This window comes from Orycteropus afer, unplaced genomic scaffold (assembly GCF_000298275.1).
Source record: "Orycteropus afer afer isolate SDZICR_OR568_19922 unplaced genomic scaffold, OryAfe1.0 scaffold00038, whole genome shotgun sequence".
NCBI lineage: Eukaryota > Metazoa > Chordata > Mammalia > Tubulidentata > Orycteropodidae > Orycteropus > Orycteropus afer.
Genome location: NW_006921625.1, coordinates 11,437,832 through 11,452,227, shown reverse-complemented (window position 1 = coordinate 11,452,227; position 14,396 = coordinate 11,437,832). Strand labels below are relative to the sequence as shown.

The 14,396-nt window shown below is 50.1% G+C and overlaps 1 protein-coding gene across 1 annotated transcript in view; it reads right to left on the bottom strand.

Annotated features, from left to right (window-relative positions):
• Positions 1–674: 674 nt before the first annotated feature.
• Positions 675–14,396, bottom strand: part of FGFR2 (fibroblast growth factor receptor 2) — a 127,353-nt gene continuing 113,631 nt past the window's right edge. Inside the window, exons 13-17 of the mRNA XM_042780418.1 lie at positions 10,138–10,260; positions 8,197–8,267; positions 6,366–6,503; positions 4,547–4,652; positions 675–737 (exon numbers count right to left, since the gene is read on the bottom strand). Of these exons, the coding sequence (XP_042636352.1) occupies positions 675–737; positions 4,547–4,652; positions 6,366–6,503; positions 8,197–8,267; positions 10,138–10,260 (501 nt within the window). The remainder of the gene's footprint in view (positions 738–4,546; positions 4,653–6,365; positions 6,504–8,196; positions 8,268–10,137; positions 10,261–14,396) is intronic.

The window sequence follows — 14,396 nt, the reverse complement described above, 5'->3', positions numbered from 1 at the left end:
CATTTAAAATCAATACAAAAAATAATTCCTTGTAAATATATAATATATATTTATACATTATTTGAATATATTTACATACATCCAGCACCTATAGACTGCATTTGTGCTCTGTGTGTGTGTGCTGACATATATTTTCTCCAATTATTACAAAATTAACAAGGAAGGCAGAACCTGTGTTCGCCTTGAGTCCAACTGGTCCACAGCCAGTGCCCATCCGTCGCCTGGTGGCGGCGGGGCGGAGGGGTCACGTGGCGAGCCCGTGGCAGTCCACTGTGCCATAAACATTCTTCTCTTCCTGATGAAGATTACAAGTTCTCGACTGTCGAACTCTTTACACCTGTGTCACTACTTTCCCAATTATATACTCCTCTGATCCATATATACAAGCAGACACAACAAGCTCTTGGAGACAAAGCCCCCCTGCCCGGCACAGGTAGGTGCCTGGTGCTGTCCTGTTTGCAGACAGGAGGACACCTTCGCTCAGGCTTTAACACTGCTGCTTATGTGTGGATACTGAGGAAGGCATGGATCATAAGGCATGGGGTCCGGAGAGAAAACAGAGTCATCTCCTGAAGAACAAGAACTCCTTGTGTCAGGGTAACTGGGTGAATACTGTTCGAGAGGCTGCGTGAGGTCCAAGTAGTCCTGCAAGAAGGGGAGAGAGACGTTTTATTTCATCTTGGGTCAGGATAACAAGGTGAATACGGTTCGAGAGGCTGCGTGAGGTCCAAGTAGTCCTGCAAGAAGGGGAGAGAGACGTTTTATTTCAAACGCAGGCTCCCAAGATGCTGACATCGGAGCTGGTATAGGACAGGGTGCCCCTCGGAGCTTTAGAGACCCAGTCCATGCCAGCTCTTCACAGAGACCTCCCTAAGTCCCCAACTTTATTGAGCCCAGGCCTTCCACCTATCTGTTACAGCCCATTATGAATAAACTATTTGCAATAGAAAACAATGAAACTCTGTGGAACTGTATGTGTGTGTGTGTGTGTGGGGGGGGGCTCGACTCAATTTAAACCAGTTGCCATCAAGTTGCCCCCAACTCCTGGCGACCTATGTGTGTCAGAGAACTGGTTCTCACAGGGTCTTTACTGGTCGACTTTTCTGAGGTAGATTGCCAGATCTTTCTTCCAAGGCACTTCCAGGTAGACTCAAACCCCCAACCTTTTGGTTAGCAGCCTAAGGCATGAACCACCTACACCACCTAGGGTGTCCCCAACTCACACTTACTCAGACCTAGACTGGCCTGCTCCCTACACATACACTTCCTCCAAGACTACATGGTTCAGGTTCAAGCCCCAGCAAAAGTCAGAGTCACAACGTGTTGTGGATGTGCCAGCTCTCTCTGCAGAGCTGAGGCTACGAAATGACACTTCACCATTATAGTTCCTGAGATACTTCGAGGGAGACACTTCCTCACTCAGTGGGTAATTTAACAGGTGTAATTCATTATTCTCAGAAGCTCTCCAATTTGAAAATGTAAACAGGTTCCAAAAGGCTTGTGTAGGCTGAATCCCGTAACAGGCTGTTAAAGAGAAGCTTAGGGAACGGGAGGTTCAGTGCGACTGTTCTCAAGATCTGAAATCCAGGAAGTGCCATTGTGCACTCGAAAGCATCCATTGGTGTGCTGGGGGATGAGCCCACCGCCTTAGGGCAGGGCTAGAGACGATGGGGTGAGTGGAGAGGAGTTGGCAAACACGGCCCACGTGACAAATCCATCCAATCTGGCCCGCTGCCTGTACCACCCATGAACCAACAGTGGCTTTTACATTTTTAAAAGGCTGAAAAGCATCAGCAGAAGGAAGCTATCTCAGGACAGTAAAATGACATCCAATTATAAAAATTCATATACGAGTATATAAATTCAAAGTTCAGGGTCCATAATCAAGCTTTACTGGAGCACACACACTCTCATTCATTTACTGTTGATGGCTGCCTGTGCCCTACAGTGGCCAAGCAGAGAGGGTACGACAAGGACCGAACGGCCTGCCGAGACGGAAACACTGAGTCTCTGCCCTTTACTAAAGTGTGCTCCAGAGCGAGGAGACGATTTCTAAGCTGGGGAGCTTCTGGATCTCCGGGGCCCGGCTGTGCTGGGCGGCTGCGCTCACACACATCCAGGTGCCAAAGCCAGCCCCGTGGCTTTCTGCTGCGAAGGGGCAGAAAGCGCCAAGCACAGCACAAAGGGCCTGTGTTATCAGAAGAGAGTCCACGGAATGTTGGCGACTACACGTTTAAAAAAAAAAAAAACCACTATAATTCATCACCCGGGTTGGCAAGAGACAGAGTCCCGATCCGAGATGGGGGATGTGTCAGTTCCAACAGCACCAGCAGTAACCGCACGACTGGAAACAAACCCGCCCACCACATCAAAAGAGAGCTTTTTGCTTACAATGATAAAAATGAAATTTGGTCCTAAAAGGAAGCATTTTTCTCCAGCATGTGGGAGTGATTTTCAGAAGGAAAGAAACTTCGATTTTTATATCCGTTAGACAATATGGCATTCTGCGCTCTGTATTTTAGGATACCAGATAGAGGCTTCGGTAGGAACAGGACCACTTTGCATGTAAATATATAAATAAACAGCCCTGAACACGGACACAGGATCATTAAAACAGAGCTTTACTGCTTTCTCCCAGTTTCCAAACGAAGCCATAAACTTTCAGATCTGATAGGAAAAACTAGGGATTTCAGTGGATTCCAAGTCTAGGGTTAAAGGAACTTACGCTAGAAACAACAATTTTGGCAGGAGAAGAAAAGTTTTTTTTTTTCTCTGCTTTTCCCAAGTCTTGAACTTCAACTTTCCTTTCAACTTCTGAAGGTCAGCTGTATCCATTTAAATGCAATCCCCACCCCACCCCCAACGCAGGCCAGGGTCAGACACACCAGATAAAGTTGCTGGAGCGAACCTTGCTATCACCACTTTCAAAAACCATCCTAACAGCTAGCTTCTAAATCAGAAATTAAGAGTATTATTTTCCTTCTAGAATCTCGGGGGTTGTATTTTAACTTCTTTTTGTTAAGAGCTCTGGTGACATAGTGTCTAACACATCTGATTGCTAACCAGAAGGCTGGAGGTTCAGACCTACCAGTCACTCCTAGGGAGGAAGGTTGGGCAATCTACTTCCATAGTGCTACCGCCTCGCAGGGAGCTCTGATGGCGTAGTGCCTAAGACACCTGACTGCTAACCAGAAGGCTGGCGGTTCAAACCCACCAGCCACTCCTCGGAAGGAAGATGGGGCAATCTAGTTCCGTAGTGATACTGCCTTGGAAACCCAAGGAGGGGTCGCTATAAGTCAGGGCCGACTCAACAGCACATAACAACAACAACAACTGCCTCGGAAACCCAAGGAGGGGTCGCTATAAGTCAGGGCCGACTCAACAGCACATAACAACAACAACAACTGCCTCGGAAACCCAAGGAGGGGTCGCTATGAGTTGGGTCCGACTTGACGGCAGTGGGCTTGGGCTTTAAGACAACGCTGTCGCTGCTTTTCTGTGAAGGAACATCTCCAGGAACTAGCTTGCGTTCACTTGCTCAAGATTCCTCACTCTCGTGGGGCCTGACTGGACCTCACTGGCTTGTCACCTTTGTGATACGCGCAACTGTCCTGTGTGTCCTTCCAGCACCACCTCCACACGAGCTGCCAAGTCAACACTGACTCCTGGCAACGCCACGTGTCTGAGCAGAACTGGGTTCGGGAGGGTTTCCGTGGCTGACTTTTCAGAAGCAAATCGTCGGGCCTTTCTCTAAGGCACCTCTGGATGGACCTGACCTCCCACCTTTCGGTTAGCAGGTGAGGGCGTTAATTGGGACTCCCTGGAGTACACTCTGCATAATCATGAAGGTGAGTTGGAGAAGTCAGTGCAATAGTGAATTCAGTGGGAATAATAATTTTAGCTGATAAAGATTCCAAACGTCTTATAGTAACAAAAGGTGTGCTTCCTCATGTAAGAAAACATGTTATAGGAACTGTGTGTATGACCGCATACACATAGCTAGAGACCACGAGTCATACCCCATGACCACCAGGGATCTCGACAGACCATGCCATGTGGTTCAGAAGCTAAGCTTACAGCTTCTGGTGCTCAGTGAAGCTAATCCCTAATGGAGTATCAGCAGTCCTCAGCCTACTGGGCAGGGCACAGCACCAAACAAGGCCGAAATCCTGCTGCTCCCCACACAAACCCAAATGCTGCACTGGAACATTTCTCCCCGGCCCCTCACTCTCCTGTGCACGCGTGTGCAGGCACACACACACACACACACACACACCCTGGCCCCACCCTCCCACCCACCACTGTAAAGCCACAGTGAGGTGTAGCCTCGGGCATGTCTTCTGTCTGGGGGCATGAGTCAGAACTCACAAAACACAGTTCTGAGAAACTCAGAATGTGATGGGAACACATAGTTTCACTCTGCCTGACCCTGTGGAAGAATGATAAACTCCACCACAGACCCCAACGGGCAGGCCACTGTTGGACAGCCGGGCTTCCTCCCTGAGCCAGGCAAGGATGGTAGGCGTCCTGACTGAGGTCCTCTTACCTCGTTGGTGGTGAGAGTAAGGATTCGATCCAAGTCTTCCACCAACTGCTTGAATGTTGGTCTCTGAGAGGGTACCGCGTGCCAGCAGTCCCTCATCATCATGTACCTGGAAAACAGCGATGGCCGGGTGAGCTCACCTTGCTGGCACTCGGCACACAGCTGTAACCACATCTAATGGGCAATATGGAGATGTCCTCTAAGTTATACAAGTGTCTCAGAACTTCCCAAGTTAGGAGATGGCACTCATGTTCCCTAGAGTCTCAGCTGGGGTTCCTCTGAGAGGGGCTTTGATTGACCAGAACAGTGCTTTAAGGCAAACGTGTTAGGAATGTATCCATGCGGTGAGGACAGGTCTGCATGTCTCCACTGCTAACTGGTATCTCAATTACAGGGTGACCTCATCGTGGGATTAATAAACCCCACCTGCAAGGCAATCTCAGGGGCCAGGGGAAGGCCACAGGGGAAGGCCACCCACCCGTCACCGTCACCCGAAGCAGCTTTATCTTATCTGCCTGACACTTTCGGGTTTTTTAGGATTTTAATTGACAAAGATTCCTCAGTTTTTTCTGAAAAAAAAAAAAAAAAGTGTGATAACTATAGCGTTAAGTTCTAATGAAGTAATTCATCACCCCCAGGCCGCCGCATCTCCACTTCCTGATTAACCCTTTGATGGGCCTAGTTCCCAGGCCTTATCTTGATTATGGGTTTCGACAGATCCTCTTAGCAATAGGAATGGCAAGGAACACAACTGGTGCCTTTATATAATATCCCATAAAATGTGGCCATTCATCCCATGACGCCCACTGTATGCCAAAAAGCACTCATGGGATTACTGGTAGAAAATCCCCATGAAACGACAGACAATAGGCTGCAGTCCTGGGGACAATCACTCTTCTTAGCTAACCCTGGCACGGGGAGGGGAGCCTGCTTCCCAACACACTGATTTTACTGCACAAGACACAGGCCACAAACACAACGTAATTCCCTAATTCCACTTAACGCATGGGGGACGCTTTTTACAACACAGCTAAAGGCTTCCCAGTAAGAAATGGCCTTGTCAGGATGGCAACTGCACTTTTTAACTCTCTGTGGTCTGGTGACGTAGGTTATAGTATAATACATCTGCTGACCAAAAAGTCAGCGGTTCGAACCCACCAGCCACTCCATGGGAGAAAAGATGTGGCAGTCTGCTTCTGTAGAGATTAACAGCCTTGGAATCCCCACGGGGCAGTTCTACTCTGTCCTATAGGGTCGTTATGAGTTGGAATCAGCTCGGTGCAGTGTGTTTTTGGTGCTAAAACATGGGTAAAGTATGAATAACCGGGCACTAGAATGGCAACTTCCAATGGTCAAAAAGAGGGTCCACTCACCACACCAAGGCCAAGCATCAACACCAAGGACAAGGGTTGTTGGTCCTTTGACCCTACGCTCCACCAGGGTAGCCCAATGGCTTCCTAGCCTGATTTCTGACCTGTGTATGAGGGATGGCCACATAGATCTTCCTGTCGTTCTGAGGAGAGACAGTGCATAGGGAGATACCCCAGCTCAGCCTGGAATGCCGGGAGCCTCTGCCGGGCAGCCTGACTCAGCGTGTGATTTAAAGCCCCACACACCTCAGAAGGATGTTCTTTCTTTTGGACAAGGCAGGCCTGTCAATGTAGCTATCTATCTCAGTTCTGGGAACGAACCCAGAAGCCCTCAGCCATCCTTCTCCTCAGAGTGTGTTTAGATGGTCGGGGCCTTAGGGAGCCAAGATAGAAGACGTGTCACTGGCGTGGCCAAGCCACTGCGGCACCAGCGAGGAGACAAGCGTCCTTACAGCTCATTGGTGCAGTTCGCCGGCTTATCCATCCTGTGCCCCTCCTTCAGCAGCTTAAAAAGCTCCTCCACGGGAATGCCTGGGTAGGGTGAACCCCCAAGAGTGAAGATCTCCCACATGAGCACCCCAAAAGACCAGCTGCAAAGAGAAAGCACAGTGTTAACAACCAACCCAACTCACTAGCACCTCAACATCCACTCACTTCTTACACTCAAAGACTCATGCCCTCCCATCGTCCACCCTGACGCCCTTCCCTGCCTCCAGGAGGACCCCCAAATGAGGAGGACAGAGGACAGTCTCACTCTTCCGCAAAGGCATTCTTCTCAAAAACAGTGTTGCCAGGGTGGGCATCCCAACACTAAGCTTCCAAGGCCTTTACGCTCCTGTCCAATTCTCCTGTCTCCCTGGGTGCCTGACTTGAGGGATTTGAGAAAGCTGGTGCTGGGAGACTCCGGTCCCCTGCGGGGCTGGTGGAGTCTCCAGGCACAAAGGTGTTGGGCCTGGCTAAGGTCACAAAGGAGTGAGCACAGGACTGGGATGAGGATGGAGGAGCTAGCGGCCCAGGGAGACGAACTTTATACACCAGAAACTGAAAGCATCTCACTGAACACAATTTATACGGTCCTTTCCGAGAGCCGTGCTGGAACATTCTCAGCCTAGGTCAGGAGGGTCACACCCAGGGGTAATCAGACAGAGAACGCTGACTGCATCTGTGCACCCTCATGCTGGAAACTCACACAAATTATTAAGGAGCCCGGGTGGCGCCACAGTTGGGCACTTGGCTGCTAACTGAAAGGTCGGTGCTTAGAACCCACCCAGGTGTTCTGCGGGAGAGAGGTCTGGCAACCTGCCCTCGTCATGATTACAGCCCAGGAAATCCAAGGGGGCAGCTCTACTGTCACATGGGGTCGCTGCGTTAAAAATCAACCTGACAGCACACAACCTTCTGAGGACGAGTGAAACTGTCCCAGGGTTCCGCAGAGCAAGAGAAACAGCACGGTACAGATGGAAGCGAGCTCCGTGCCTCAGTTTACTCACTGCAGCATGGGGATCTCAACACCTTCCTCCTAGGGCTCTTGAGAGCACCCACTGTGACTGTGTGGGACCTACAGCCACTGAGTAAAAAATGGCTCAACCAAATGTTTTAAAACTGTTTCTTTATAACTTTCTATTTGGGTGTAATTACAGACACACAGGAAACAGCAAAAACAGCACAGAGAGTTACCACACATCCAGCTTCCCCCAATGGTGACATCTTCCAACCAAACTTCCAAATCTAAACTTCTGAAATATCAGCCCACTGTAACAGAAACACCTTGGCTTCTACTCTACTTCTCCAATGTCACTGAGGACGCTGAGACAAGACCAGAAAGTTAATAAGCCCAGCAAGCAGGCCTTGTGGACATAAACTAACTGACCACGCTCACCCAGGGCCGCTCGTGAAAGGCAGACCAGGCCGGAAGGAAAAAAACCCACCAGCCAGGAGGAAAAACTTCGAGATGACTTCCTTATGGGAGAAGAGATGCCAACAGCTTGGCCAATCAGGCAGCGGCTTCGTATCTGCACATCCTGAATGTGTCCCAGGGGAGGGGGCACTTCTGCTCCGGCAGGAGGAGGTTAGCGCCCTCCCCATGTGCTTTGAAGCCAAGCAGATTAGTAACACAGCACTGGGTGCCAGCCTACCATAAAATCCGTCCCTTCTAAGGCCAGCGCCCCCACCTCTATGGATGTGTGAGATGCGGCAGGTACCAAAGGCTGAAGAAAGGTCCAGATTGTAAAGATTCTTGCAGCTCAAGCCGGTGAAGAAACTAGAGCAAAGGGGCTCACTTACACGTCGCTCTGGTGGGTGTAGACTCTATCGAAGAGAGCCTCGGGGGCCATCCACTTGACTGGAAGTCGCCCCTGCAAACGAGGAAGAACACGTAAAATCAACAGATTAAAAACGAGTTTGCTGAGAGGCGCAGCAGGGCCAGGGACTATCTGAAGAGTTGTCACTCTAATGCTTTGTGACTTCTCCTTCAACAGAGCAGAAATAAGCTCCCCTAACCTGTTGCCATGGAGTGGATTCCAACCCGTTGCCACCCTGTGACAGGGTTTTCAAGGCTGGAATCTTCATGTCGTTGTTATGTTGTTAATGTGCCATCAAGTTGGATCTGAGTCCTAACGACCCCTCCTTGGGTTTCCAAGGTGATATCTCTATGGAAGTAGATTGCCCCATCTTCCTTCCGAGGAGTGGGTGGTGGATTTGAACTGCCAGCCTTCTGGTTAGCAATCAAGTGCCTTAGGTACTATGCTACCAGAGTTCCCTGTAATCTTTATAGGAGCTGTAATCTCTTTCCTACAGAGCACCTGGTCAGTTCCAACCGCCAATCTTTCAGTTATCAGTCGAGTGCTTAAACACTGCATCACCAGGGCTCCTCTCACTGATAACTACCCACTGCCATGGAGTCAATTCCAACTCTTAGTGACCCTACAGGACAGAGGAGAACTGCCCCATAGGGTTTCCAAGACTGTCATCTTTACGGAAGCTGACTGCCTCATCTTCCTCCCACAGAGCAGCTGGTGGATTCAAACCACCAACCTTTCAGTTAGCAGTCTAATGTTCAACCACTGCACCAGCAGGGCTGTGGCTTGGTTGCCACTTCACTGGTTTTTACTGGTCCTTCAATGGAGCAGAAAACAAGTTCCCAAGGACTGCATATAATGAGTGAGGGACACAGACCCAGCACATTCATGGAATGTCACTGACTTGGTTTCTGGTGTCATTTATCTCTGTAGCACCCAAACACCCTAACCACCTTCCCAACACAAATGAACCGAGGAAGTTCTCAGTCTCGGCTATGAAAGTCCTGGACAAAGCACCCTCGGAAAAGCAGGGGCTGCTGGTTGCCACGTACGCGAGAATGTGTCGCCTTTCTTAACAGTGCCCACATGTAGCCTCCACCAGCCATCTTGTCAGCATGTCAGGCTGTGGTGGCTGCATGTCACTGTGATGCTGGAAGCTATGCCACCAGTATTTCAGACACCAGCAGGGTCACCCATGGGGGACAGGTTTCAGGGGAGCTTCCAGGTAACAGAGAGTAGGAAGCAACCCTTGATAGTCTACTTCCAAAAATGACCCAATGAAAGCCTGATGGATCCTGAGAATCGTGAGCTCTGGTGGCGGGGTGCCTAAGGCACTTGACTGCTAACCAGAAGGCTGTCAGTCCAAACCCACCAGCCGCTCTTTGGAAGGAAGGTTGGGCAATCTACTTCCGTAGTGATACCACCTCAGAAACCCAAGGAGGGGTCGCTATGCGTCGGGTCCGACTCGACGGCAGTGAGTTTGGTTTTAGAAGGCTTTTGAGTGCTAAGCAGAAGGCTGGTGGTTCAAACCCATCAGCCAATTCTCGGAAGGAAGACTGGGCAATCAACCTCCATAGAGATACTACCTTAGAAACCCAAGGAGGGGTTCACTACAAATTCAGTTGAATCAACTCAATGGCAGTGAGCTGTTTTTTTGTTTTTTTTAGTGCTACAAGATGATGAGCCCCTAGGTTGGAAGACACAACAGCTACACCAGTGGACTGAAACCCAACTACCATCACGAAGTGGTGTGGGACTGGGTGACATTTCGTTCTGTTGTACATAAGATCGCCAGGAGTTGGAGCCAACTCAGTGACAAGCAAATCAAGGGCGGAGGCAGGCACTGTCCGGACCTCCCGGCTCTGCGAATCCCTAGGTGGAACCTCCTGCCTGTCCCTCCGCCCCTGCACAGGTTCACCAGACTTACGTTTGTGGTCTTTTTGTAATAGTCTATGTTGTTGATATCTCTGGCCAATCCAAAGTCAGCTATTTTCATCACATTGTTTTCGGTTACCAAAACATTTCTGGCTGCTAAGTCTCGATGAATACACTGAAATCAAGACGAGAGAGAGAGAGAGAGCTCATTTCAACATGCTCCATGGAAAAACAGCAAATACACACGTATCTTCTAATGCAGACCAACAACACATCTTAAGTCGAAAACAGGTGTTTACTTTCTAACTGAAAATTGAAAAATGGAGGCGTCCACCACTTCAAGGAGCAAAGGCGGACGGAAGCATCCCCTCCATCTACAGAGTGGCTCAACAACCCTGGTGCCTCCCTCGGCTGCACCCCCAACTCAGAGATCACCCTAAAATCCTTCCTCTTGACAGGCTCTCTCCTCCCCTCACAGCTGGACTTTCGCAGAGTTGGTTCAACTCACCCACTGGTGACTCCTCAACTATTCCAACCTGTTTCCCACCCGTCTATGCCTCTTTAAAGTTGGTGAAACCAACCAGGTGCCATTGAGTCAATTCCATTGCATCAGTTCCAATGTGTGGCAACCCCATGTGGACTGAACCTTCAACCGTCTCCTTAGGAGCCAAGTGTGGTAACTGCTTACAGCACGTAGGACACCAAAGCTTACGAAAAACCTCTTAACTGCCAGATCCCTGTAGTGTCTTCTAAACGCCCATTTCTTCCTCTCTGCAGCTCCTGGGACAGTGTTGATCCCTTGCTCATTTCTGAACACCATCTTTCCATTGGGTCCAACCCCCTTCCCCCAAGCTAATTTTCTTCTCATCCCTCAGTCAGTACCCTCTGTTGCTTAAAATAGAGGCACTGTTCCCTTAATTGCCTATATTTCCATATATTCTCATGACTTCAACTCTTCTATACACACAAAACATTTGCAAGTTCACATCTCTACCCTGACCTCTTTCCAGAGACCCGTGTTCTCGGTGGGACATTTCCACAGTGAAGTCCTCTTAATACCTCAAATTCAGGGTTTCAACTCTAATTCTTCTCCTCGTCTCTCTTAACTGGAGTCCCTGGGTAGTGCAAACACTGAATGGAAAGGCTGACAGGCCAAGTGCACCCAGAGGCACCTCTGAAGAGAGGGCTGGTGATTTACTTCTGAAAACCCACGGGAAACCCTGTGGGGCCCAGCTCCACCCTGACGTGGAGCACTGTCCCACCCTGACATGGGCACCCCGTTCCACCCTGACGTGGGGCACCCCGTCCCACCCTGACGTGGGGCACCCCGTCCCACCCTGACGTGGGGCACACCGTCCCACCCTGACTTGGGGCACCCCGTCCCACCCTGACGTGGAGCACCGTTCCACCCTGATCACATGGGGTCACCATGACACAGAATCTACTCAATGGCAGCTGGTTGGGTCCTCCCTTCATCCTCCTCTGCGGCTCTCCCAATTAGGGAGGTGGACAACAGGCCTCCTCTACTCACTCCTCCCAAGCCCTGCTGGTTACAACTCCAAAATCCCTCTCCCACTTTCTTCCCTTCCCACTGCCAATCCCGTAGTCTGGGGCCTCATCACCACCCAGCTCCCTCCTCCCCCACACAGGTGGCTACACTGCCTGCCTAGCAGGTCTCCATACTTCGTCCCGTTCTAGTGCAGCACCTGACTCACACGGAGGGCTCAGCCTCTGCCGACCCACTCCCCACCTGCGTGGGGCAGACATTCTCACTGACTACAGCCCTACCACTCATTCTATGGGCTTCGAAAGGTCAAGCTATTGTAATGGCTATTTTTTTCTTTTCTACGAAGAATAGGAGGTCTGGTAGCATAGAGCCTAAGGCACTTGACTGCTAACCGAAAGGCTGGTGGTTCAAACCCACCAGCTACTCCTCAGAAGGAAGATTGGGCAATCTACTTCCATAGTGATACTTCCTGGGAAACCCAAGGAGGGGTCACTACAAGTCAGATCTGACTCAACAGCAGTGAATAGTTAGTTTAGTTACAAAGAATATGTTCTGTAAACTTTTATAAGGATTTTCACCGTACTGTTCATAACAAGATTTCATCATAAACCAAAAACCAAACTCACTGCCATCGAGTCAATTCTGACTCATAGTGACCCCTCCTTGGGTTTCCGAGGCGGTATCACTACAGAAGTAAATTGCCCCATCTTCCTTCCGAGGAGTGGCTGGTGGGTTTGAACCACCAGCCTTCTGGTTAGCAGTCAAGTGCCTTAGGCACTATGCTACCAGAGCTCCCAAAAGGAAGATTGGGCAATCTAATTCCATAGTGACACGACCTCAGAAACCCAAGGAGGGGTCCCTATGAATCGGATCCTACTCAATGGCAGTGAATTAGTTTAGTTACAAAAAATACATTCTGTAAACCTTTACAAGGGTTTTCACCATACTGCTCATAACAAGATTTCTTCATAAACCAAAAACCAAACTCACTGCCATTGAGTCAATTCCGACTCACAGCAACCCCTCCTTGGGTTTCTGAGGCGGTATCACTATTGGCAAGTAGATTTCCCAACCTTCCTTCCAAGGACTGGCTGGTAGGTTTGAACTGCCAGCCTTCTGGTTAGCAGTCAAATGCCTTAGGCACTATGCCACCAGAGCTCCTCAGATTTCATCATAATCCATATTAATTTGGGCCGAAAATCACCGCCTATTTTTGGAAGAGGCGAGAAATAAAGAAGCAAAGACACAGCCCCACCAAACACTTGTACGCAGGTTACTGGCAAAGATTATAATATGGAGGAGTGCGTCCTAGGACCACTTGGCGAGGTGGAAAGGGGGCCAGTCTTAGATGAACACTGTGTAACACAGTCAAAGAAAGGAACAAGCCACACTTCGACCACAGTACAAGTAACACTGTACTCCAGTCTCCCACCTCCCGACCAGTCCTTGTTTCCATCTGCTTCCCAGCCCCTCTGGACTAAGACAGAAATGACAAAGCACAGAGCCACCCCCATGTGCCCATTTCCAGAGTGGAACTGGGAAATGTGAGCACTCAGAAGCCGGCTGTTTCCTACGATCCCCAGCAGCCGTATGCGGTCCGGGCTGGAACCCTGTCCCCACTTCTGGAGGCCTCTTCAAATTGAACTTCCAAGGCCTGGGCCAAACTCCCTGCAGACTCCATCTCTGTGTGTCTGGCAAGCTGTGTGGTCAGGAGACGCCGGCTTCTGCGCACTGGGCTCCAACCTCCATCAGGGCTCAGCACACAGATGCCACTGCTCGCACCTCGGCCGTCCTCCCCAGTCCAGCACAGACACCCTCCTCCCAGGGTGCTAGGAGACACCAAAGCCCACCTCCTGGGCTGAGCAAGAAACTTGGAATTCATACCCTAAGAAAAAAAGCAACGAAAACCGGGCCAAATTCCCACCATCCACGGCAATCAGAGCTGCCCTCCAGCACAGCCGACTGGCTGCTTCACACGATCAGGGTCCTGGGCCTCTGCAATTTCATTTTCCACTAGGAGAAGGCCATTGAGACCCAGCCATTGTGCTGGGCACATGTGCACAGCTGAACACATTGAAGTCCCAAGGCATTTCGAGATGGACGGCATTACCTGCATCTTACAGGTGAGAAAGATGAGGCTTGCTTAAAAACAGACCAAACCAAACCAAAAACAATCTGCCCATGCTAACATGTAGGAGGTTTAACTTTTGAGATGTGCTTTAAAAAGAAACTTAGTGCATGTCTGAGCTGAAAACAGCACAGTTTCCACAAGAGCACGTGAGGCTCACACACCTCACCCAACTGTGTTACTGTGCACACCGAGGTTCTTCACTGTCTGCAGGGCTTCAAACCGGTTCATTCTGGTTCCACCACTGCTGAGAATTTGCCTTTCCAGCCCAGACTGAATCAGAATCTACATCTTAAGGAGAGCCCCCACTCTGCTGCCCTTTGCCCTTTCCTTCTTCCTGTCTTCAACAAGCTCATGGCTACCCATGGGAGGGTCCCGGTGAGGCCAGGAGGATGAACGGGCCTGCCCCTTTCCTTGCTGCTTCACGTCACTGCTTCACCTCACCCTCCACCTTCCTGAGGCTTTGGGAAGCAGGCTCCTCCCCAGGGGCGCATTCTTAAGATCATCTACTACCAGTTTAAACCTGTTCCAGGTCCTTACTTCCAAGTGACCTTCTGGGAGGGCTCTGACCCAAGCAGTGCCCCGGGGCACCCTACTCCATCCCTTTCATCTGCCTGGGCTCTTAAGCAAAGCAGCAGTAATCACACCCTCCCTCCCAACCCCACACAGTCAAAAA